This window comes from Aspergillus puulaauensis, chromosome 4 (genome assembly GCF_016861865.1).
Source record: "Aspergillus puulaauensis MK2 DNA, chromosome 4, nearly complete sequence".
In the NCBI taxonomy this organism is placed as follows: Eukaryota; Fungi; Ascomycota; class Eurotiomycetes; order Eurotiales; family Aspergillaceae; genus Aspergillus; species Aspergillus puulaauensis.
This window is the reverse complement of record NC_054860.1, coordinates 114,261-138,564: the sequence shown is the minus strand read 5'-3', so window position 1 is coordinate 138,564 and position 24,304 is coordinate 114,261. Positions and strand designations below refer to the sequence as shown.

At 51.1% G+C, this 24,304-nt stretch overlaps 12 protein-coding genes across 12 annotated transcripts; 8 read left to right on the top strand and 4 right to left on the bottom strand.

Moving 5' to 3' along the window:
* Window positions 1-65: 65 nt before the first annotated feature.
* Window positions 66-402, top strand: APUU_40052A (uncharacterized protein; the record flags this gene model as incomplete). Its single annotated transcript, XM_041703081.1, has 2 exons — window positions 66-129; window positions 176-402. The coding sequence occupies 2 exons, from the start codon at window positions 66-68 to the stop codon at window positions 400-402; spliced, it is 291 nt and encodes a 96-aa protein (XP_041555802.1).
* Window positions 403-1,262: 860 nt separating this feature from the next.
* On the top strand, window positions 1,263-1,820 carry APUU_40051A (uncharacterized protein; the record flags this gene model as incomplete). The annotated part of the gene is made up of 1 exon (XM_041703080.1): window positions 1,263-1,820. The coding sequence occupies one exon, from the start codon at window positions 1,263-1,265 to the stop codon at window positions 1,818-1,820; it is 558 nt and encodes a 185-aa protein (XP_041555801.1).
* Window positions 1,821-2,105: 285 nt separating this feature from the next.
* On the top strand, window positions 2,106-2,933 carry PEX11_2 (PEX11 family protein; the record flags this gene model as incomplete). The annotated part of the gene is made up of 3 exons (XM_041703079.1): window positions 2,106-2,187; window positions 2,240-2,693; window positions 2,747-2,933. The coding sequence occupies 3 exons, from the start codon at window positions 2,106-2,108 to the stop codon at window positions 2,931-2,933; spliced, it is 723 nt and encodes a 240-aa protein (XP_041555800.1).
* A 95-nt stretch (window positions 2,934-3,028) lies between these two features.
* On the bottom strand, window positions 3,029-4,720 carry APUU_40049S (Zn(II)2Cys6 transcription factor domain-containing protein; the record flags this gene model as incomplete). The annotated part of the gene is made up of 5 exons (XM_041703078.1): window positions 3,029-3,727; window positions 3,780-3,932; window positions 3,989-4,327; window positions 4,393-4,608; window positions 4,661-4,720. 5 exons carry the CDS (start codon window positions 4,718-4,720, stop codon window positions 3,029-3,031), a joined length of 1,467 nt encoding a protein of 488 aa, XP_041555799.1.
* Window positions 4,721-5,471: 751 nt separating this feature from the next.
* On the top strand, window positions 5,472-7,471 carry APUU_40048A (uncharacterized protein; the record flags this gene model as incomplete). The annotated part of the gene is made up of 8 exons (XM_041703077.1): window positions 5,472-5,498; window positions 5,558-5,732; window positions 5,784-6,232; window positions 6,281-6,340; window positions 6,389-6,499; window positions 6,554-7,064; window positions 7,126-7,356; window positions 7,410-7,471. 8 exons carry the CDS (start codon window positions 5,472-5,474, stop codon window positions 7,469-7,471), a joined length of 1,626 nt encoding a protein of 541 aa, XP_041555798.1.
* Window positions 7,472-8,535: 1,064 nt separating this feature from the next.
* On the bottom strand, window positions 8,536-10,293 carry APUU_40047S (uncharacterized protein; the record flags this gene model as incomplete). Its single annotated transcript, XM_041703076.1, has 1 exon — window positions 8,536-10,293. The coding sequence occupies one exon, from the start codon at window positions 10,291-10,293 to the stop codon at window positions 8,536-8,538; it is 1,758 nt and encodes a 585-aa protein (XP_041555797.1).
* A 303-nt stretch (window positions 10,294-10,596) lies between these two features.
* On the top strand, window positions 10,597-11,709 carry APUU_40046A (zinc-binding alcohol dehydrogenase family protein; the record flags this gene model as incomplete). Its single annotated transcript, XM_041703075.1, has 1 exon — window positions 10,597-11,709. The coding sequence occupies one exon, from the start codon at window positions 10,597-10,599 to the stop codon at window positions 11,707-11,709; it is 1,113 nt and encodes a 370-aa protein (XP_041555796.1).
* Window positions 11,710-12,154: 445 nt separating this feature from the next.
* Window positions 12,155-15,642, top strand: APUU_40045A (uncharacterized protein; the record flags this gene model as incomplete). Its single annotated transcript, XM_041703073.1, has 12 exons — window positions 12,155-12,213; window positions 12,260-12,416; window positions 12,461-12,672; window positions 12,726-12,745; window positions 12,798-13,759; window positions 13,807-14,357; window positions 14,413-14,450; window positions 14,501-14,579; window positions 14,633-14,721; window positions 14,780-15,143; window positions 15,193-15,537; window positions 15,594-15,642. The coding sequence occupies 12 exons, from the start codon at window positions 12,155-12,157 to the stop codon at window positions 15,640-15,642; spliced, it is 2,925 nt and encodes a 974-aa protein (XP_041555795.1).
* Window positions 15,643-16,612: 970 nt separating this feature from the next.
* On the top strand, window positions 16,613-18,247 carry APUU_40044A (NADH:flavin oxidoreductase/NADH oxidase family protein; the record flags this gene model as incomplete). The annotated part of the gene is made up of 7 exons (XM_041703072.1): window positions 16,613-16,681; window positions 16,733-16,838; window positions 16,904-17,314; window positions 17,384-17,403; window positions 17,471-17,707; window positions 17,774-18,127; window positions 18,188-18,247. The coding sequence occupies 7 exons, from the start codon at window positions 16,613-16,615 to the stop codon at window positions 18,245-18,247; spliced, it is 1,257 nt and encodes a 418-aa protein (XP_041555794.1).
* Window positions 18,248-18,862: 615 nt separating this feature from the next.
* Window positions 18,863-20,619, bottom strand: APUU_40043S (uncharacterized protein; the record flags this gene model as incomplete). Its single annotated transcript, XM_041703071.1, has 4 exons — window positions 18,863-19,114; window positions 19,168-19,256; window positions 19,485-20,477; window positions 20,547-20,619. The coding sequence occupies 4 exons, from the start codon at window positions 20,617-20,619 to the stop codon at window positions 18,863-18,865; spliced, it is 1,407 nt and encodes a 468-aa protein (XP_041555793.1).
* Window positions 20,620-21,175: 556 nt separating this feature from the next.
* Window positions 21,176-22,265, top strand: APUU_40042A (uncharacterized protein; the record flags this gene model as incomplete). The annotated part of the gene is made up of 2 exons (XM_041703070.1): window positions 21,176-21,430; window positions 21,486-22,265. 2 exons carry the CDS (start codon window positions 21,176-21,178, stop codon window positions 22,263-22,265), a joined length of 1,035 nt encoding a protein of 344 aa, XP_041555792.1.
* Window positions 22,266-22,343: 78 nt separating this feature from the next.
* APUU_40041S (uncharacterized protein) lies at window positions 22,344-24,034 on the bottom strand (the record flags this gene model as incomplete). The annotated part of the gene is made up of 3 exons (XM_041703069.1): window positions 22,344-22,423; window positions 22,479-22,563; window positions 22,616-24,034. The coding sequence occupies 3 exons, from the start codon at window positions 24,032-24,034 to the stop codon at window positions 22,344-22,346; spliced, it is 1,584 nt and encodes a 527-aa protein (XP_041555791.1).
* Window positions 24,035-24,304: the final 270 nt, after the last annotated feature.

Sequence of the window (24,304 nt, the reverse complement as noted above, 5' to 3'; positions counted from 1 at the left end):
AGACTTGGTATGACGGAATCACTGGCCTCGTTACACAACCTCATTCAGGGTGGAAGCAAGGGGAGATGGGCGAGATGGCCAAGGGAGTTGGAAAAGGAGTCGGTGGTGTCCTCCTCAAGCCCCAGGCTGGTATGTATATTGGCCACCAGCGAGCTTCGCCAGCTAACACAGTCAGGTCTGTGGGGACTCATCGGATATCCCCTTAATGGCGTCTCCCGAAGCATTGAAAAGTCATACGGCAACAACCGACAGGACTACATTATCTTCTCGCGCATTCGACAGGGTGATGCGGACCTGGCAGCGGCCTCGGAGGACGAGAAGACGCAGATTCTTGCCAGATGGCAAGCTTTGCAGCTAAAGCGCAAACAGGCTAGAGCCAGGAGAGCCATGCCATTTCATTAATAATCCACTGTTATTTCGCCCAAGCTTTGCGACCACTTGGCGACCCGCACAACGAGTCTTGGCTGCCTCTTAGGGTTAGCTGCCTGCATCCACGAAAGTGCTATATACAGCATGATGTGCTGGACTGTCGTCGAGAATATCCCATGTCCATGAAGTTCCAGTGCATCATGGAAATGCACAAAGTACACCTGGCGGCGTCCAGCGCCCACAGTATATATGTCGGCGCCCATCGAGAGACCTACAGCGAGCCCTTACCAGGGTCTGTGACTGTCACCGTTGCCTCACCAGACATCCAACCCTGCGACTATCCAGCAGTCAGCGTTCGTCTACTGCGAACGGTAACATCTAAACGGCGATGCTGCAGCAAAATGGTCCCTGGGTATACCGGCTTGCGCGAGGCGTGGCGACGGCGGAGGTCATCGTCCGGCAGCCCATGTCCAACCGAGAACCAGACATATTCCACAACGCAGACGGCGGCACAGTGTGGTCTCTGGCATACTCCGGACAGAATTGAGCGAGATCGGCGGCGAGGATTGGTGACGTTCAGATATACATTTGGTATGCCGATACCAGCTGGACTGCCCCCGACGATGGAGACCGCGGTGGGATGCATCTCATATAGTCTCGTCGCGATATCAAACTGCCACGGTCGGATAGCAGTTACAGCACCGCATTTACTTGGGATTAAACGCTTCACCATTCCAGGTCATCCGCCCACTATTCAGCATGCGCGAACCTTCCGCGGCGATCGAATAAATCTTATGCTGGAGGTCACACCGGACTATCAGGCACGGAAGTCTTCTTATTGCGCCAGGATATGTGCCAAGCGAACCATCACCGAAGGGCCCAGAGCGACAGAAATGCGACATGTTGTAGTGAAAGAACTGAAGTGGAGGGTGGACGAGACGGTCAAGTTGTTATCAATACCTGACAGCACAACGCAGGCAGTCGAGTGCCAGGAGCAATATGTCCGCCCGGTATCTCGAGATAGCCAGACTGGCCGGTGGAGTGCAACTGGGGAAGGTCGGAGGACGCAAGCGACAGAGGACGTGATAGATATTCCATTCAAAATCAACACCGCTTCAGGCATGGCAGACGTGAAATTGGCTGCATATAGCCTCGACGGTGAACAGCAACAGCGCGATATGCATGGAGATCGTGAAACAAGGGTAATTGTCGTCAATCACCAACTGACGGTGGATATCGTCACAGCAGAAGACACCATTGATCAGGTCACTGGCCGGCTGGTGGACCGAAAGCCCTTGTGGAAGTCGTTCAGTGTGTCCTGTGCACTACCTGTATATGACCCCATGTCACCAAATGTCGATATGCCAGGGTTTATCTTCAACGAAGTGCCCCTTCCGTATGATGAAGAGTCTAGCCCTCCTGCTTATGCAGATTATTGTTCTGCTGCTTGATTATATACCGTGGGGCCACCCCGACTACGTAGTTGTTTAATCCAATAACAATGGCAAAAAGAGTAGTATTACGCAGTCTGGCTAGTATCATAATGAAAAATGACTGTTATTGGTTATCACCGTTGCCTATTCCAGTAATTGTCAAATATTGTCAAATATTAGGAGTCTTCGTGTCGGACTTTGCTCGGCACCGAGAGATCCCCGTTCACCTTTGACTTTTATATACCTTGAACATCTCCAGTCTGTTGTTGCTACAAGGCACTTGCTGCTACAAGATTTGACGAAATGCATACAGAAAAGAAGACATCTGCAGTTGCGACCGAGTGCTCTCCTTTGGCGCATTCACTGCGCTTTCTTGCTACGACAAGTATGTTGATATACTGTATCTCGATCCTATCAAGCTAACAAGACGTCGCTAGCTGGGCGTGACAAGATTCTGCGCTCTGTACAATATTTCTCTCGGTTCTACTGCTGGTACCTCCATCGTGCCCAGCACAGCCAAAATGGTATCAACCTCCAGGCGATATCGAATCAGTTCGAGGTAACCCGCAAGATTCTACGAATCGGTACCTTCATCGAGAAGTTCAACGCTGCCTCCACTGCCTACAGCAGGAACAGTACAGACACGCTGCTGCGATATCTTACTGTTGCCCATCACATCGGATATGGCGGTTACCTCGCTCTCGATAACATCCTTGCTATCGATGCTGCGGGGGTTCGGAAGCTGGCTACCGCTAAAAAGCTGAAGAAGCTTGCATACCGGTCTTGGATGGCGGGCCTGATCTGTAGCATTGTGGCTGGCATCTATTCTCTGTGCAAGCTCCAGAAGAAGAAGGATATGGAGGGCACTTCAGAGGCAAAGCGGACACAGAAGTTCGTTCCGCTCAACTGTTCTTTAGTTCAAAGCTGATATTCCGCATTTCTAGGGCACGATATAATACATCCGCCCAGCTAGTGGCCAACCTGTGTGACTTGACTCTACCCATTTCGGTGCTGGGATACGCAGCCCTTGGAGACGGAGTGGTTGGAATGGCTGGCACAATCAGCAGCTTGATAGGAGCGTGGTTCCAATGGCGAAAAACTGCGATGGTAGAGTCTCAATCATGGAGTTGAACTGGACTACGACGGCTACGCTATAAGCAAGGCAAACAGGTAATTAGACCAGGTGGAACAGACAATGATATGAACATAGAAACAAGTTGAATCAATTATAACCGCCTGCTCTGTTTATGGATACCCTCCAGTAGCGCACGAGCTTGACGCGTCTCCTTCTCTGATGACATGGGCGACGATGCAATCAGCTGCAACGGCCACACTATGTGGAATATATACAACAACCCCAGTGGCTTCACAGAGGTGCCAGAGCCCTCCGCGACATCGTGACCAGTAGCTACAGCTAGTCTGGCCAGGACTTGGTCTGCAATGGACTGGTACTCCTTTGTGCATCGTGTCCGAGCTTCGCCAATGTGAACGCGTTGCTCGGGCGTACAGTTGGCTTCTTCAGATGCTATAGAGAGAAGCTTATGAGCTTGCATTGATAGTTGTAAGCGAAAGGTCTTTTGATAGATCAGCAGCCCACGATCGGGAACTGCAGAGGATAGAGGAACCCCGATGGTTGGCGTGTCTATTACAGAGTCACCAAGAGGCCTGTAATGGGACAAGTGTGCTGTTTCATTGTCAACGTTGTCAACATGGTGCATGATTGAAGGATAAATGGCGAGCAATGCGTCTGGGTTGCCGATATCGATGAGCTCCTGAATGGCCACGCAGAGGCGGCTGCAGTGGTAGGCAAAGATTACAGTACGGGCTATCCAAAGGTCTGCTGCCACGCACAATCTGTAGAAGGCTCGTATCCAAGACAGAAACTCCCACGAATAGTCCTGGCTCATTATAAGAGTCTGACGTTGCTATGGCACTGGTGAGGACGCGAGGCAGCACAGGACGAGAGGGAAGACTTACGACGGTGCTGAAGATGGCGAGGAAAAGTGACCTGTCCTCTGGCTTGCAGCTGCCTGTGCCCTGTTGATACTCGAGCAACGCTATCATGCCCCGGGTGTGAATGGACCAGGAGGGGGACGCGAGTATTGAATGGGTGTCGGGAGCGGAAAGAAGCTGGACAGGTATATCAGCTTAGTGCCATGTTCCAGACAGTCCCAACACGATAGTACCTCATAAATGCACAATAATAAGACACTGACGATTGTCTCTCTACTCGCAGACTGCTGAGGATTCTGCAGACTGTCCTTGATGGTAGCAATGGCTCCGCCGTACGCACGAGCTTGTTGGACCCTTGCCAACGGCGAATTTGTCAGATTAGCAATATAAACACGTCCAATAGCATCGCAGACTCTGAAAATGGCAGAGCCTGGTTGTGCACTGGACACGACATGTAGGACTGCAGTGAAGATTGTGTGGCAGACACTGCCGTCGACCGCATCGGACGACAGTTTGTGTATGACAAGCGGCATCAAGTGCTCATTCCAAGACTCCGAAAGCATAAATTGTGGCTGCGAGGTGTAACATCAGTTTAGCAATACCCTCACTGGGGGGACTGTCGCTGGGGAGGACTTACAGGCAATGTGGCCTTGGTGACGGGGATAGTCTCCACCATCTTCCCAGAATGACGGCTGAATGCTTCATCTTTGGCTTTACGGCGGGAACCAGATCGTCTTGTCGAAAAGGAATCGACATTCTGGGTCCGGAAGCGCTGGTCCAATTCGTCACGATAGCCAGGACAGGGCTGCCCCTTTCGCTGACACTGGCCGCATCCAGGTCGTACAAGATCGCACTGTAAACGCCATCAGACATAAGCTTTTGTATCCAAGCTCTGGTGTACATACCCTGACCCGGCGCTGTCGACAGTGATGGCAGTCTCGACTCGGCCGACCGGTGTTTGGCATTTTGCTGTGAAATTGGGAGCAACACGAGAAGCCGGGGATCTGCCGCTTGATATCGTAACCCATTCGGACGGCGTCTTCCAATGATATTCCTGCCGCAGCAAATGGAGCAGGTCTAAACCACTCTAGGAAGTCCATTCGGCGCTACAGCCGCACAGTCGGGCCAGGGTCTGGTAGCTAGCCTCGACCGCAGCCACAGGCCCCGCCGTTGAACGAGCTGACCATCCACACGCCTGCCGACAAGCCTTATCGTGCATCTCAAGTCAGCCCCGGGTGAAATAAATATCAGCCCCAAGAATTAGGGCCTGCTATTGGCACTTCTGGCGCTGCAGATGCATAGGGGCTGAGCTCAAGCAAACTCAAGCCTTTGGGGTCTGCGATGCATCGTCTGATATGTGGTCCAATGGTAGTTTGGGGAACATACTTATACCAATAGAAATCCATCTGACACACTTCAGCAGAGCCTGCCATGAGGCTTCAAGCGCGTAAAAAGGCCCCTGAGGACAGCAATTCGTCAGACGATTGAACCTTCATAGAGGCATGGCCCCAGTGGTCTTTAGGCTGTGCTAAATATACCCATAACAGCTACCTCTGCGAATATCATGGCCATAATGATCGACAGACCTGAATTTGATATCCCCTTGGGTGGGGGCCCAATTTGTTCCTGGACGTGTATATAACTGCGTGGTGGCCGTCAGTGCTGGAATCTCGTTCAGAGTCTTCATCCATCAGACTTCAAACTTGGACTGTCACGATGCTTCCCTTGCTCAAGACCCCGCTGGTAAGCTGACCATCCTTCTCGCAATATCTCGCATATTTCAATACTAAGTATCCTGTCAGACGGGCCCTCCAGTGGACGGTGCAGCTACCCTGGACACCCACGACGAAACCCTGTTCGACAACCCCCAGTTTGAGCACTACGAAGCCACGTCGAACATCCAACTCTTCTTCGATCTGTTCTTCGTCGCGAACCTGTCCTCCTTTACGGTGGTCCACGAGATCAACAGCAAAGAGAGTATGTACACGATCCTTAGGAGAGGTGATACCCGCTAATGGTTGACTTAAGGCCTGGAGTCGTATATTGGATTCGTCTGCGTCCTGTGGTTTACCTGGTGCCAGGTCACTTTATATGATGTCCGCTTCGCTACAGACAGCATCTTCGAACGCATTGCCCATGCCTGCCACTTTGGCGTCATGGTTGGCTTCTGCGTCGTCTCACCCAACTTCCTGGCAGACGATGGCTGGGGCCCTCTGCAGCAGCTTTCCCTTCTGCTCATGGCCAGTCGCTTGACGCTATTTGCTCAGTATGGAACCACTCTATTCTTTACATGGCGGTATAAGCAGACATGCGCGCCTCTTATCATCGTGATGGCGTCTCTGCTCCTGGCGGCGATGGTATATCTTGGAATATCATTTGCGTTTTATCACCGCGTGCATTGGCACTCATATGTGGCCTGGTATATCATTGCCGTCACCGAAGTTGTCATCAACGTACTTGTCGCAGCCTTATGGCCAGTGAGTCCTTATTATCGACATGACCCAGTCGTCCACTAATTCGTCTAGGCACTCTCCCTGTGGAGAACACATCTGGTCGAGAGAATGACCTGCCTGACTCTTATCATTGTATGTGCCCCTTCTTCATATCAGACATTATAACTGACCTGTGAATAGCTGGGCGAAGGCATTCTCGGCCTGACCAAGACCATTACCAAAATAATGAAGCTGGATAAAAAGTTCATCTCGGCTGATATTGGGATGCTGATATCTGCCGTTTTGCTGATTGTGAGTATACATCCTGGGGGTTTCAGGCATACACAAGCTGATATTGGCCGCTAGTATTTATTCTACCAGCTCTACTTTGACAGTATCCGCCTACAGACCTTGGGGTCCTATCGGCAGCATTTCTGTGCCATCCTGCACTTCCCATTTCACCTCGCCCTGTGCCTGGTCATGGAGGGCATAAACCAGACGCTGCTGTGGGCCCATATCGTTGGAACCATTACCTCACTCTTCAACCCTCTACTATATGGGATTGAGAACGGAACAGTACCCACAGCGAAACTGCAAACGATGCTCAGCGACCTGTTTACTGATATCTTCAGTCGCTTTGAGACAACGGACGTTGTTTATCAACAGGCGTTCACTTCCCTCAATGAGACCTTGGCCTTGGACCCCAATGAAAGCCCCATTCAATTCCTGAATGCTTCCTTCTCCGCGATCATGCTGTCTGCCAAAACAGTCGTGGAAAACTTTGGATGGGAGATACCAACCGAGATAGAGGGAGAGGGTCCACTCGTCTTCGCGGAGACCTTTGACGCGGTACTGCGAGTATTCAACTTGACCTTTGGTAAATATTCCTGTTGGCTCGATGGGCCTATTCTATAACTGTGCTAACGTGCGACGTGTAGGCTACTTCGCCGTCTGCACTGGCCTGGTCATTATTTTCTCCAGTGTATTCTGGATCCTCTGCTCCGACCACACTACTGGGGCTTCCCTCCCGCGGTACATCTCTACTGCAGTTAACATGCTTGTCGGTCTGGCTATTGCCTTGCTTAGCATCTTGACTGTTGCGAGTGCTGCAGAGAACCTGGGAGAGACAGCTTGGTGTCTCCCAGCACTTATGCTCATTATGCTTGGACGTACGTCTGTCCTTAACCTACCATACTGTTCCGGAAATGCTCATATTTTCTAGTGATTGTGATAAACCACCTTCCTCGGGGGTACTACACACCGAAGATCGAAGAACATGCGTAGACCCCAAGGCGCCGGTGGTACGCGGCGAGCTGTGAATGGATATGGTCATATTTGGGCCAGTACCTGAAGGGAGCACTGGATATGCACGGCATAGTCATTGTGATTGATTGATTGATTGATTGATTGGTGCATACACGGATCTGTCAGCTTAAGGCTGATTGCCGGAGAAGGTCCTATTAGATACATGAGTCAATGTTGATGTCTTTTAGGCCTTACCAAGGCTAGGTGTCGATATTGTGGAGAAGGAAAGAACTATCTCTCTTGTAGGCCCCTGGTTGCCTTTAAGGCTCGTTTTGATATATACAGCCCTTCTCTATCTAATTCCTGTCATGTAGCTATAGCCTTAGGCCGCGATCATCTATCCTTAGGGCACGTCACTGCATGGATAAAGTAGACGTTCCCAATATTTTGGAACATTCTTGACATTACCTTTACTGTTGCCACAGCCGCGGATAATATTATTTCACTTATACCAAGTTAGTCGCAGCTTCATGGCCAGTACACCGACTGCTCGGCTCGCAGTCGACAAGCAGGGCCCAGGTCGGTATGGCTCTTCCCATCCAGGGACCAAGCAACTCAGCTGTCTTGCAATTATCTAGCGTCTGCCTGGAAGCAAATCTCGCTACGAGACATGTCACAGTCATCCACAAGGCCAGACTCGCCGATCTGGCATCAGTGCTGCACTGCTGCTGTGCCGCAGCTGCCCCGCATGTGGGCCCGTCTGGATACTATAAACGACAGACGTGCAAGATAGACCGCAGCAGGGGCCAGCAACGAAGCCACTAAGCTTTGTTTGTTGATCACAGATCCTGATTCCAAATCTCCCACCCGGCTGATGGACCTTATTGGAGTGTCAGCAGGCCCTAACCAGGCACGGGCTGCCGGGCTCCACGGGAAAATCTGTATTGACCCATACGAGCATGTGAAGTCGGCGACACTCGTAGTCTGAGCCCACAATAGTAGGGCCATTGCAAAGATACGACCAAGTTTCCACGGGCGCTCCCTGGGCCTCTCAGCGCAGACAATATCAAGGCAAACGCGTCGCCATGATATAAGTGATGCTGTTATTGCGTAGGATCTCTACGGTGCTCTAGTAATTCATACACTTCATCCATCTCAAGACGACCATTGGGATCGTCTCTCCAGACCTCATTGTCCACGCCCACGACGTCCCTGAAGAAGACAGCAAAGTCCAGTGCAGGCAAAGTAGGGCCTGCCCCGTCATATCCACTTAGCGAACCTGGCGAAACATGAACTGGATCATTCCGGTCGACCCATCTGTCGATGCTGCTTGACCCAGGAGAATATAAATACCTCGCGCGTGTACGAAGAAGCGCGTTGGCCACTTCCCCGTATTCCCATTCGAGGTACTCGAGCTGGTTGGGAACAGCGGCCTTGATATCTTGTCGATAGTGATCATTCCGCGAATCCTTGGCCTCCATCCACAAGGAAGGGCCGACCAGTTTAGCAAGTTTCTGGAGCTTCCGCTCTTGAGCTTCACTCTCTGTTACAGGCTGGATCTGTTGAGGCGCGCCCTTTCGGGGTGAATACCGGAGCAGCCGATCCCACAGGTCCTGGTAATCGGCCACGATGCATGCGTAGAGACATCGGAATAGCATATCCGGTCTGATGTTGGCCAGTCTCTCGTATGTTTCTTCACAAGCCTGCTGGGGGAACCAGATGTTCAGAGGCAGCAGGTCTTTGGGAGTGTCGGCCGTGACCCAGGTAACATCGTCCGACATGGTTCGGCGGCCGTTGATCACGCGCTGGATAAGTGCTTCCTCCCACTTGGTGAACCTCGCTGTCGGATCGTTAAGGACCTGCGTGCTCCACCATTTTGCCCAGAACGGGTTATGGTAGATGCCCCGGAGGATGCAACCGAACTCGTCTTCAACCATCTGTGGTCTCCGCAAACGAGTGTATCGATCAATGTCGCCGCAATATGCAGCCACCTGGATCAGTTTGTCCTTGTTGATGGGTGGCAGGTCAGCTGGGAGCGGCCCATAGAGAAACGGATAGTAGCTCTCCAGGGGATTAGGTGCCTCATGGTCGTGGTCATGGTCATCTATACACCAGTCCTCTGTGATATTGAAATAGTATTTCCGATAATGACGCCTGTAGCCGTGGTGAAAACGGTCGAGTTCCATGGGCTCTAGGTGTTCGCGGCCGCCAGTAAGGCTCGAATACACGGCCGTGTCGCCGTTGAGAGTTGCAGGTCGAGGGTTAGCAAAGTCAACTGTCCGCGTGTAATCATTCATGATGGCGAATTTGACTGGATGGGACGCAATATTCTGCCAGATCTCCTCACTGCCCTTGTTACTTCTTCCCACAGCCGCATGCAGGGCTTCCTCTGCGACATGGACTTCCGGAAGGAGGTTGAGCTCCTTGTATAGGTCAATGTATCCCGCGACTGCGCAGGCACGAGCGGCATGGTAAATCATGTTGGGATACCTTTTGACCAGGGCTCGCAGAGTATCCTCGTTTGGAATGTCTGGGTGCCAGATGCAGTAAGGGGTTTCAGCAGGATCAGACTCTGACATGGCTGGGATAATGCCGCTCATGATATCCCGAGCGTTCAATGCACGCGTGAGATCTGGACTGACTCCATGCAGCTCACGAGCAAAACCAGGGTGGTGCCGAATACCGCGAATGACACAAGCCCGGGTCAGCTCGTAGCCAAGTCCTATCGGGACCTTTCGGCCGTGGAGAGCATCATTGCACGAATCAGGCGTGTACTTTTTGACGTTGAGTCTGGTCTGGATGGGCAGTTGGTCCATGGGGATTTGGATTTGGGCCCTCCCCGGTTTGGTTTTCTTGACCATGAAGGAACTGGTATCAGGAAGAGAAGGGGTTGATATGGAGAACGGAGTATGCAGATGTGGAATACAGGTATTTAACACTTGGGGCTGCCGCAGATCTGGCAATACGTGCTTGGTATTTAAATAATGCTTGATACACTTAGTCGGTGGGTCACTGCATTTAACTTCCACTAACAACTTAATTAACTGGTTAGTTAATACAGGATGACTCATTAGTGCTCATTAATCAGTTTATGCCATTCATTAATGCGCCACAAGTGCGGACAGACTGACTGCCCCGTCCCGAACTCCATATAAAATAACCCCATGGACTACACCCCATATCAATCCTGTAACTACACCATGCAAGCCTTAGTCGGGAACCGCTCGATCGTCACTCGGGTCTCAAACTACGTTTGCGGCAGCTCCTCGGGAGACGGCGTCAAGGTCGCCACCGTTCCTGTCCCCGAGATAAACGACAACGAGATCCTCGTCCGAGTTGGATGCGTGGCTCTCAATCCCACAGACTTCAAACATGTCGACGTTGTCGCCCCGCGAGGAGCGATCATTGGCTGTGACTACTCGGGTGCTGTCGCAAAGGTCGGCCCCAAAGCGCCCGGTAACTGGACGGTCGGGGACAGAGTCGCTGGCTGGACCCATGGCGGACTCTATCCAGATCGAGGCTCTTTCGCAGAGTACCTGAAGATCCCCGGCGACCTGGCCTGGAAGCCACCTCCTTCTGTGAGCGACGAACAAGCGACCACATTTGGGGTCTCGGCTGTGACTGCCATGCTGGCCTTGAACGTCCGACTCAACGTCCCTTGGATCGACCCAGGTCCAGTTACAGGAAAATCAGATACGCCAATCCTCATATACTCCGGCGCAACAGCTGCTGGTCTCTACGCAATACAGCTTGCAAAGCTAGCCGGCTTGAAGGTTGTTACAACCGCATCCCCGCGCTCGCATGACTTGGTAAAAGAGTACGGTGCCGACGATGTCTTCGACTATCGATCACCCACCGCCGTGGAAGACATTACCCACGCGTATCCCAATATTGACAGAGCCATGGACTGCTTTTCAGAGGCCGGCTCAACCGAATTCTGCGCCAAGGTTCTTCACAACAGCCGAGGCCGCGTTGTCACGTTGTTGGACCCAGGGAAGACCGACATTGATGGCGTTGAAATCGACTTCATGCTTGCTTATTCCGTCTTCAATCAGGAGTTTCAGTGGCTTCCTCCTTTTGGGCCAAAGTTTGCCAGGAAACCGTCCGACCACGAAGCTCTGCGCCGATTCTACGGCGCGTTGCCAGATATATCGAAGCAGCTCAAAACGCCACCACTCAAGAAGATTGATGGCGGGTTAGAAGGCCTGCCTCCCGGTCTCGACTTGCTGCGTCAGGGCAAGGTTTCTGGTACTAAACTGGTCTCGTTTCTTAATTGACGTAGCGGTGCTAAAATACTATGTACATAAAACATGAATGGTTAATCGGAGTACGATATATATATCTCTCTATGAAGCACCCAGATATGCTAACGCACCACTGAGATTAAGGGCAGAAACGGCGGTATCTGGACTCAATTAACTCTGGTATCATGCTGTTCCTGTGATATAAAAACATGTTGCAGTGATTTACTGTCAAGAATTTGATAACTAATACCCAGGGCCTTCCGAATCCGGTTAGTGTGATGTCCGGGTTCGACGTCACTGGCTTATTGAAACCATCCCTGATTGGCCGACAAGGCCCACATTCCGAATTGGGCTCAACCTCGGCAAACCGACACTGACCTTAAGATTGACATTTGACTTTTTGACATTTTGACATTTGTGAATCTTCATCTCTCAGTCAATTGTTAACTGTACTGGACATAGTCAATTGATCGGCACCATGTCGAAGCTGTGGGCTAAATATGGGATCGATTTCGGAACATTCCTGGTCATCGCCAAGTACGCAGCCCTCTCCTATCTGGGACTCGCTACTAATGCATCACAGGGGAGCGTTACCAGCAGTGATATGTGTTGCCATGTATGAGGCGACCCCGGTTGCCAATCTCTACACGACTCTGGGATATCTGAATAGTATTGTCGCTGCCCTCAGCTTCAGCTTTCTGCCTCGAGCCAAGTTCCTCCAAATGTCTATTCTCAATGTGGTACGTTGCCTGCTCCTGTTCAAAGGCTCAGCTGAGACTTCTAGATTGGAACGTGTATTGGAGCAGCTTTCTCACTGCTCCTCATGTACTGCTCAACTCAAGCCCGTGTCCATACAACGCCCCCAGAAGAGATGGCGCAGCTGATGCAGGCACTGTCCGAGTCGGCATCAGACCCTTCGCGGGGCAGCATACTGTCCCTGCCATACAACTCTTCGGCTTCAGCAGTTTGCGGAATCTGGCTCTTCTTCGGCATCTGGTGGGTGGACCAAGCCATAACTATTGAGATAATTCGCTGATCAACTCTACCAGGATATCCACTTCCATTCGAGGTAAATGAATCCGTCTTGTCGACGAACAGCCATGTCACTGATTCGACCGCAGCGCGACGCCCGCAACTGATATTCCCTGTCGTCATGTTCAGTATAGTCATCAATGTCTCTGCAACATACGGCACTGTCCTTCCGACAATGAAGATGGCCGAGTCGTTTGTGAGGGAGGTACTGCTAAGCATGCTAACCGGCCTGGGGATATCATTTGGTGTCGGGATATTCTTCATCCCCATCACGTCCCGCATGTCTGCGCGCAAAATGATTGTCGGATACATCGCCCTACTCAAGCGCGCCATCCGTGCCGAGCATGAACAGGTGAAGCTTTTGAACTCACGCCGGATCTATCGAGTTGAAACTTCAACTACATCGATGCAGGTGCCTCCGAACAAGTCTCCCAGTGTATCCGACACCTTGCAACAGCTCGCATCCACACATCGTGCGCTTGAGACGGAAATAAACTGCGTCGCGCGGGAGGTAGAGTTCAACAGACTGAGTACTGACAATTTTAGGGAAATATTTTCCAACCTTGGAGCAGTTGCGTTCCAGGTTCGAGGCCTTGATACCATTGCAGACGCACTCGAGCAGAACGCGGCCATCCAGGAGCAGCGCATGAATGAAGGTTCTGATATGACCGGTGACGGTGAGGCCCATAATAATCAGATATCCGTCGCGATCTACCGGAATGCCAATACTCTCTTCGCCGAGGTGGCTGGGCTAGTGGAGGAGTCGCTCGATCATTTCCTTATCACCTTCCAAATGGGGCCTTCTTCGCTAAGGAAGAAGCAGCAGCATAAGGATGCTGGTGACGATACGCGAGACCCTGGCTATTTCCCTGGTGGGGGTTCCTTTTCAACTTACCTGGAGCGGAGGCTACACAATATTCACACTCAGGCGCTGGAGAATCTGCAGAATGTGCGCTTGCTTTCACAGAGACAGCCCAGCAGCGGTGACACTGAAGATATAGCCCACGGTCTCGACGGCTCAAGTATTGAAGAGCTGTATCTTTTACTCCACGTAGGTCCGATTGATACGGTTTGCTACCGCTTTCTCACATTGTTCAGATGCAAGCCATGCTTCAGTCGACTGGGAAATGTGCTCTTATATTCGTCCAGGCAGCCGATCGCATAAGAGGAGATGAAAAGTCGTTTAAGAATGCTCTCCGATACCCGACTCTCCAAACATTGAAGCTTTGGATGGGCAGTCTGCTCATGACACACACCACCGATATCCACAGCATGGATAGATCGGCCAAGTCGACCTTTGGAGATCTGTACCACGGGATGAGAGATCCAGAGCGCGAATCCCCTGAGACGTGGTGGGAGCGGTTAATCTCCAGCTTCGAGAAATTCTACCACTTCTTGGGCTCCGAAGATTCTCAACTTGGATTCCGTGCGGCGTGTGCGACCATGTCCATTGCAATCGTGGCTTTCCTGGCATCCAGCCAGGTGTTCTTCATCAAGCAGCGCTTGATATGGGCATCAATTACAGTCGCCGTGGCTCTAACAACATCCTCGGGGTCCGCTACTCGCGGCCTATTCTGGCGAGTTGTTGGAACTGTGGCGGCAATGGTTCTGTCTATCGTCAATTACTATATTGTGGATGGGAAAACTCCGTACGTCCCTATCTTGCCTCTTCTGTCCAATCGAATGATATGCTAACTTTGATAGCGGCATAATTGTATTTCTATTCGTCTTCCTATGCTTCGGTATGGTATCGATAATTGCATTACTGGAATGACCCGTCTAACATCGGTAGATATGTACATCATGGTCAAGTTTCCGCGATACCTGATTGCCGGCTTGCTAGGCCTCGTTACCCAGGTTCTTATCATTGGGTATGTGAAAGGATAGAAATACTGCTTCAAATGCGTAACTAACTACCAAACAGTTATGAACTGCAAGTCCGTAAGATTGGCCAGCAACTAGCAGAAACAAGCGGCCAGCCGGTGTATCCGATCTATGAGATTGCCCCTTACCGTTAGTGATGCCCTAAAACAAAATTCTCTTCTTGCTGATGATTATTTACACCGTATAGGACTTCTTGCTGTTATTGGAGGCTGCTTCTCTGCGTTCATATGGACAATATTCCCGTCTGCAGTCACTGATGCTTACCGAATTCGCACCAAGCTGGGCCTGTCATTAGACCTCCTTGCCCAGTACTATACATGTTCACAGGTAGTGTGGGATATTGATCTGAGAGCATTAGCCGAGCCCGATAGCCCAGACCCAAATCCGTGGCAGAGGGAAGAGCTTGTCAAGATGAGAACGAAGGTATTTTCAGAGATCCTTGTTCTTATTGAGGAGGTTAAACAACACTTGAATGATTCATTCTGGGATCCACGACGGGGTGGGAAGTTTCCAAAGAAGAGATACACACAACTCACCTACGAGATCCAAAGGCAAGTGCAGCAGCCCGGGCTATTATACACGTTCTGACGAGTTTTATAGCATCGTGAGCCATCTTGGGCTGATATCGACTACGGCAAACTTACTACCAGACGCTTTAAAAGAAGATGCCCGGCCCAAGTCCGACAAGGATTGGAGGAATACTCTCGTCCAGCTCCTGCTATCGAGACAGTCCAGCGAAGTTGTCTGTACCTTTTCAATGCTCGCAGCATCCCTCAGTGATGGAAAGCCTCTTCCGCCTTGTTCCGTGCCAGCCTTATACAGTACCTCGCCAGACACGAATAAGTTGCTATCTCTGGGCTACATGGCAGAGCCGGGATTTATTGTCTACGCGGCACCACGAGTTGTGTCTGAATTATGGAGGAACCAACTTAAAAGCGTTATCGAGTAGGTCATTCCGTGAAGCCTGCTGTAACAGCCGACTTGGACTAACGTCGTGCTAGGAATGTTCGCTATTTGGTTGGAGAATTCAGATTCTCTGTCCTGGAGTAGACTACCATGCATAGACGCCAGAGCATAACTTTCAAGTAGATGTGACGGAGTGAACAATACAGAAACATCGCACCCTGCTACTTACTATTGGGTCATTTTGATTGTCATGGAGAATACCCGGCATACCCGCTGTAACAGGGGTGCACTTCCCCCCATATATATCAGTACGAGTTAGGTATACTACACTTAGTATAGACCCGAGCAAAATCAGACACGAAGAATAAGGATAATTGTTCAACTTTCACCTTAATTAGAGCAATACTGTACCAGCGAATGCAAGCTGCCTCTTCTGGAACAACGGCTGTAAATACATAAAGACCACCGCCGTAGCACATACGAACCAACACCGTCGAATTCGGTTGGGTCAAGGTCTTTATGTCGTACCAGTTATTCTTGATCCATATGATAAATGCTTCACTGGGCTCTGCCTCGGTCGTGTCTCGGAGGATCGGCGAGTGTTGATATCACTGAGTTCTACCATTAGGCATACTGGCCGCGTATGCAAGAGCTCCTCGGTTCTGCACTGGTGCAGGAATTAAGGTAATACCCTGGACGTTCTGTGGAGTCCTTCTATGGGTCTCTGGAACCACGGAGCAACGAACTACCCGACCCCCCGTAGGTCCCACAGCTTGATAGTGCGGGCGGATGGATTGTTGGCCCGATGTGCTGCCAACAATTGGTCGGATCATTGACCTATAGAGAATGGCGTGCTATCGATCGGTGGCATGGGAAAAGGGATGCCACGGGCAGAGGAGGACTGGCACTTATTTCCACTGCATCACTCAGGATCGCAGTAAGTCCAATCCAACATGCCCCACCGCATGGGACACCGAGGCATATAGGGACCCCATTATTTAATGGATGAAAAACCGCTCAGTTGAGCTGTAGTGACCAAATCAGCTGTACCTAATCTTAGGGCCATATTCCTAAACTGTTTAGAATCCTAAGCTAAATCAACAAGGCCGTCGTTATGGGACCGGATATCAACGAGCCTCTCAAACTACCATGCGGGTTAGTTCTGCCCAATCGCTTAGTTAAGGTAAGAATGCCACCATATTTCAGGTCACGGACGGCAGTTGACCGTTTCTAGGCTGCTATGGCCGAAGGACTGGCAGATAGGGGCCATTTGCCAGGCGCTAAAATATCTCGAGTCTACGGCGAATGGGCAAAGGGTGGTTGGGGTGCCCTTCTCACAGGTATCATGAGACCTCTGAATGAGTTCCTTGGGTAGTTTTGACATTTGAGCTGATGATCTGGCAAGGAAACGTCCAGGTTGATGTCCGCCACCTAGGCAGCTATGGTGACGTAGCTACTCGCGAGTATGGAGAAGATAGAGATCGGCCACTGGAGGCGTGGAAGCTATACGCAGATGCCTGCCAGCTTCACGGCACGCCCGCAATCGCTCAGATCTGCCACCCCGGCCGCCAGTCCCCGATAGGTGCAGGCGAAAGGGGATTCTTTGGCAAAGCGATTGCGCCAAGTGAGATTCCACTTAATATCGGTAGTGGACTGGCTGCAACCATCGTTAGGAATCTCGTTTTCGGGGTACCAAAGGCCATGTCGTCTGCTGATATAGATCATGTCGTCGCCCAGTTTGTAAATTGTGCTCGCACGTTGGCGGACTGTGGCTTCTCTGGTATTGAGATTCACGCAGCGCACGGTTATCTCCTATGTAAGTCTTCCCTCTCTTGATCTGAAAGAAATTCCACCGGGCTACGTCGGAACTGAAACGTGGATGCAGCGCAGTTTCTCTCCCCACGAGTGAGTGTCCCCTTCTACCAGCCGGTGGCAACCGCGGTTTCACTAATATCGAGTGCCACGTCTGCAGAGCAACACTCGCCAGGATGACTATGGCGGGAGCGCTGAACGGCGAGCACGTATTGTTGTCCAGATCATCCAGCAGATTCGAAGCGCAGTCCCGGACAGTTTTTGCGTTGGCATCAAGCTGAACTCGGCCGATCACAACGCATCTGATTTCGATGACACCATGGCTCAAATCCGTCTATTTGCGGATGCAGGTGTAGACTTCCTGGAACTGTCTGGCGGGACTTATGAAGACCCAACGGTGCGAAGTTCCCAGCTTTGGCCAGGAGACTTGTAAAGCAAGACACTGATTGTATAACGCATGCAGATGATGGGCCGCGGGCTCCGGGATGAAACGGACCACCCTAAGAGTCAACACACAGAGTCTCGCGAGGCCTTTTTCATAGATTTTGCAACAGAAACGAGAAAGCGGTTTCCCAATTTGATTCTCCTACTCACCGGGGGGTTTCGGAGTCGCAAGGGCATCGAGGCGGCGTTGAAGGGTGGCGTATGTGATCTCGTTGGCATCGGGCGTCCAGCAGTTCTGCGCCCCGACTTTCCACGACTCGTGATGGACGATACATACACTGATCAAGAAGCGAAGGTTGTATTTGGCAAAGTTTCAGTCCCATTTGTGGCGCGGCTGCTGAAAATCCGAATATTGGGTGGCGGCGCGGAGACCGTAAGTCCTTTGATGCTCTTGTACACAATGCAGTCTTAATATTAACATGGCATCATATAGCAATACTTCCAGAGCCAGATCCACCGGATAGCTGCTAGTCTTGCAACACATGCACCATAGACAGGCGTTTGGTTAAGCATTTAGGAAGTATATACTGTTGGATCGGTACTATCAGCCGCACGGCAGAATATGTCGCTATAATGTAAGGTAATCGATCCATATTCATCCCATTATAACTAATTATGAATTGTTTCGGAAGTAGTTCAGTTTGTCTCACGTATTTTGCCAGTGAATAATCGGAAATCCCATGAACATGAAGACGGCTGTTATTATTGAACTCATTTGTAGCTTTAAGAATCCCTGAAAGCGACTTTATCCATATCTGCGACTATCGAGTGCCCCGATAAGCCACGGTAACAGGGTAGTTACGGAAATGGAGCTCGGGTTTGAGGTCTGGGGAATGTGGTAGAAAGCCGGAGAGAGCACGGCTTGTCCAGGAGAATTCTTTCTGGATGGGCAGATTGGAATAATTCTTGCAGCAAACTTGAAGGGTACCTGGTTATTAAGGATTGTGCGTGATTAGGGTGGAGAGTGTTTTCTGGCTAATTGTATTCAATAGCCTCTGCAAACAGTACTTTTGCACCGTATTCTTGCCCACTGTCACCTCTTCGTTCTGCTGCGCACTTATTATATGAAGCTTATACAGGCCCGGACCTCGACGTTCCCATGTTGTATCTATCCTAGACTGCGGTGAAGAGGTTGGCGAAGAGCATATCGCCGGTACTCCGCCGCCGTGTGTTCCCGAGCCCGTTTACCCCAGATAAGCAGCCCAATAGGCATAATAGCCATAGCCAGCGAGATCAATCCGGCAACGATAAAGGTGTTCTGAATGCCCATCGCGGTGATCCATGGTGTGTAGACGAACATTATGAGGACGGAGAGACCGTTACGAACGAAGACAACCCCAACGAGAGCATCGCCGAGAATCTGGATATGCTTGTCAGTTTCTCTGTCTTCTCACTGCCGATAGTCCCGCTTACCTCTGGGTAACAGTCCGTGAGGTAGGTTAACGCGATATCTCCGGTCACGGAGAACCCGAACCCAAAGATGGCATATCCCACTGCGAGGACTATCCATGGAAGAGACTAAGTAGCAAATGAGCATTTACTTTCAATATATACAAGGTTGGACAACGCTACCCGTGATAGACTCAAACCAAAGGTTAGTAACCCCACAGTGGCTATGAGAGATCCCGGTAGGATCATCCACAGGCGCATCTCGGGTTCAAATATACCACCATTCCGCCGAGCCAGCCATAGAATTGACCTGTCATTAAGCGGGGCACCGACAAACGTACCTAGGATTGCTCCAATCAATGCGGACAGAATGAAGAGTCCTACCGAGGAGGAATTAAAGGAATATGGTGGGCTCAGCATGAAGTAGGAAGCAGCAGAGCTTATAACGGCGAACCAGGCGAGCAGTAGTCCGTATGTAATAGCTGCATAGGCAACAGCAGGAAATGTAAAGAGTATTTTAAAGGGAAGGTAGAAGTGATGCCGGATTGACTGATCGGATCTGGTGATGAGTGCCAGCCGCTTGGAAAGGGGGTTGGGTCGGGGAATGATTAACTCAGACTCTGGGCTGGGATATGCGGGCATTCGATCGAGGCGCTGTGAGGATTTGGCTGGCTTGGATTCTTCGGTCGAAAAGCCAAGGTTGACGGGAATATATTTGGTTTCCTCGAAGAAGAAGCAAACGAGGACGAGGTTGACTGCCAGGAAGATGGCCGTCCACCACCACATCCATCTCCAGCCCTGGTTAGCCACGATGAACCCAGCAGCCACTGGACCTCCGAATGCCCCTAGGCTCTGCGCCAACAAGAAGATTCCATTAAATCGAGCGTGCTGGTGAACAAAGAATAGATCGACGATCGTAATCATGACAATAGTCTCACTGGTGGCGCCGCCGATGCCTGATAACAAATTGGCTCCAATAAGCTCTCCACCTGTATAAAGAGAGGCCGACCAAATAGCAGCGAGTAGCTGGATCAAAGAACTTATCATATACAGCGGCCGGCGCCCAAACTTATGCACAAAGGGAATTAACATCAAACAGCCGACCGCTAGGCCGGCACAGTTTGTCGCCACGGCATTGTTCAGTGTCTCGTATGATATGCCCATCTTCAGGTAGGCCTCGAATGCGACCTTCATAATATCCAGCATCACAAAGGTGAACAGCACGTAGAAGGTGGTCAGGCCGAAATTCAAGCCCTTCCGCCACGAAGACCAATTAAGGGAATCATTAGGATCACTAGATGGGGTTGGATGGAGGACGATTGAGTCTGAGTGTTCTACAGCCAATATCAATTTGTCAATGTGATGGCCTGAGACAGGGATGGAATGTGATGTCGAAGACTCACCCTCATTCAGCATCACCGTCCCCGGGGGCAACGATAAATGTTTTCCTGTGCCGTTGGCAGGATTGGGTTCCATTCTGTATAGTGGATTATTTTGAAGGGGCTGAACTTCTGTTAGATTCCTTATCTTTGCCCTATTTATAAGTCATTACCCCATATCACGTCTCCAATATTGAAAGTAACCAATCCGCGGTAATTGCGCAGTGGATCACCCCCGCGTTTGCGCAAACCCTCCAGAGTATGTTGGACCTTAAAGCGACTCCAGAACCTCCATCGGAACGCTTATCAAGAGACCGGGGGCTGATCTGGGTCAGGAGTGGGTGAGCATGTCAACCCCATGGGAGTCCAAAGCCCGAGTGCGCACCCGCACCGGCTGTTTTGAATGTCAGCACCAAATCCAACCCCTGTACTGGCTTGACTGACCTGAGCCAGGCCGTAAACGCCGCAAGAAATGTGATGAGCAAAGACCAACTTGTCAGAGATGCGCAAACCTTGGCTCTGTCTGCACTTGGCCCACAATTGCCAGCCAGCTCATGGACGGCAGAAGGCGCGAGAGCCGTCAATGGAATCCTAGAAGCCCCGATTTACAAGTTGAAAATGAAGCCTTGTATGCCCATTTTACGACGGCCGTGATGCCGCGGCTTGTGCGACCGAATTGTCCGTCTGTCTACAGTGATCAATCCTACATGGTCCGACTGGCCCGGGAATTCCCTCCGCTGATGGCAATTATAACTGCCATTGCGGCACTTGATATCGGCAATGATTCCCTCGCGATGCAGCACTACCTGCGCTCGCTGCGCAGTCTGCAGGCTCGCATAATAGCTGCCTCTGGTACCGGGAATGAAGATGGCTTATTGGCGACGACGATATGTCTTTGCGTTTTCGAAGTAAGCCTTGTCTCGTTCTCAATCCGAGTATCAACCAAGGCTAAGTTAATTCAAGAATCTACGGACGGATGGGCCTCCAAATATCGGACTGCATGCGAAGGCCGCTGGGGTACTCCTTTCGCAGCGGTGCCCGGAAGAAACTACCCAGTCCCCTTGCGAGCCAGCAGTGGTATTTCAACGCATTTGTTTGGAGTCGTTCTTGTATCATAGTACCCTTATGATGCTGTTGGATCCCTCGCTAGATGTGTCAGCAGACGACATACCTCAGCAATTGGCCTGTGCCCCCGGTGATGGACAAGCTGTTCCGCGACCTATCTTGGACGAATCCTATCATTTCTTCTTCATGGTTGCGAGAGTGACACGGCTCGCCCGGCTAGCCCGCGACTTGGATCAAGAAGAACGTCAGATATGGACACGTCTTCAGAGCGACGTCCAGCAATATGAGCGTACGGACGATACTAATGATCCCATAAAAAGGCTGTATTCACGCGCTTTTCGAATCTTGCTACTCAAGGGAGATCCCATCAAAAATGCCACACAAAGAGCATCCGATATCAAAGTCCTCCTCCACGAAGGACTGGTCATATTGGAGACAGTAGACATCCAAAATTACCTGCTGGGCTATTCGCTATGGCCGGTGGTTGTGCTTGGTGCTGTTGCCGTGAGAGAATCCGAACAACACACCATAAACAACAAGATTGATCCATGGGCTCGCCTGAGACGCGGGCAGGCAGTGCGATTACAAGAGCGACTGATGAGGATTTGGGTCTCGCCACGGGAAGCCACAGATATGCGGGTCCTACAGCAATTGCAATTATTGATGGAATGTTCATGAATCCATGAATTGACATAATTCATTTGCTTCTCGATGTATGGATCACTTGCTCAAAACCTCCTCCACAATAAGCGCATGCTAGAGCAGCGCCTCGTCCTTCTGCCGACGACCGATAAGCTGCATGTGGCAGGGGGCATTTTCGACTTCCTTGGGGAGATCTGGGATGGGTCAGCATGGGATTACTATGTTTCATGTCTCTGGGATATCTCTTACAAGGAGGATAATATTGCACGTCGCGCACAAACTCAGCATCAGCGGTCTGCTGAGAGGTGCCATAGGGAATAACGCAGGCGGGATACTAGGGAATGTGATTAGTGTAAATGTTGACAGATGATACGAAGAAAACATACATCCACCAAGTTGGCAATGACTGTGTATACTGGAACACCAAAGGTGTCATGAGCAACTGCCGTGGTCTGGTATCCAGGCCCGATAATCACGTCTAGCTGGTTGTCGAGGAACACACGGCGCATTCTAGCCATGATCTCGGCTCGTGAACTGTTCAAATCAAACAAGCCTCGCAGAGTCGGCTCTTCTGACGTTCCGTCGAGGTCATACGTAAATCGAAGAGAGGGGATCGCGGGCTCGCCAGACTTGCGGATGTTCTGCACCGATGTCTGGTCTGGGTCAATGCGGAAGAACTGGAAGGCCAGATCCGCGGCAGCTCCCAAGAAGTCGATTTGCTTAGATAGATCCACGATGTGATGGCCCGCGTTTCCGAGCTTCTCAATGGCCCCTTGGAGAGTGCGCTGCATGTTGGGGTGCAGTGGAACCGCGGGGTCCTCCGGCAGGACTCCGATGGTGAGTTGCTGCGGAGCTGCTTTGGTGGGCTCCATCCAGGGGAATCCTAGAGCCATGTCGTCGTTATCGTCAGAAGATGCATCAAACACCACGCGCAGAAGCATCCCTGCGTCGCGCATTGAGTGGCACAGTGGCCCTGCACATGGAGCAACCCCGGTCATTCCTGGTCTGCCAGAGCTGGTCTGTCCAGCATACGGTACACGGCCGACACTAGGCTTGAAGCCCACGGTACCACAGCAGAGCGCTGGGATACGAATGGACCCAGCAATATCAGTGCCAATTCCCAGGATAGACCCACGCATGGCTACCAGAGCTCCTTCGCCTCCACTGCTGCCACCGGCTGTGAGGGTGCTTCGGTGTGGGTTCCGGACACGACCAAAGACATTATTATGCGAGTCTGCCGTCATCATTGTTTGAGGCACGTTGGTCTTCACGTAAAGAACCGCTCCTGCCTCCAGAAGGATGTCTACCAAGGCCGAGTTACAAGTGGCAGGCTCGCGATCCAGGAAAGATGCAAATCCAAGACAAGTGTGCACACCCTTGAGGTTAAAAGTCTCCTTCAAACTAATCGGAACACCGTGAAGCGGTCCGAAAGGCTTTGCAGTTGTCTTGATATGTTTGTCCAGCTCGTTTGCTCTAGAAAGAGCCTGTGGGAACATAGTCTCCGTCAAGCAGGAGGTTACCTGTTGCGCAATGGCAGCACGCTTGCAGAAGGCCGTGGCCACGTCGATGGCGCTGAGCTCTTGGGCGGCAAGCTTGTCTCGTAACATGGTTGCATCGGCAATCTCAGTGATTGCAAGCTCTCCTTTAGTAAGGACGCCGCACTTCGAGGGAACATCGAGGATTTCCAGCTCGCTGTTATCGACTTTTTGGAGGATCTCCGCGGACAGTCGCCATTCAGCGGGGATTTTGGCAGCTGCTTCGGCCTGTTTGGCAGCGCACTTGTCTTGCCATGTCGGATTGCCCATATTGTTCAGTCTTCAGACAACGAGGGGTAAAAGGGAAACAGGAACTTGATATTCAGCTGGAGATTATGGACGATTAGCCCCGCCTTTATACCTCTATCTCCAGTGGGGTGAAGGGGAGGCCAATCAACCACTTTTGCGCTCGCAGGGCAGGGTTCGTTTGGCACCGGCAGTTGCATCAACCGTGCCTTGGACTATGAGTCCTTAATTTGAAATCGCATAAGAGAGCCTTGATCACCTTGTAAATTTGACCATTCACATCCAACTACAGGA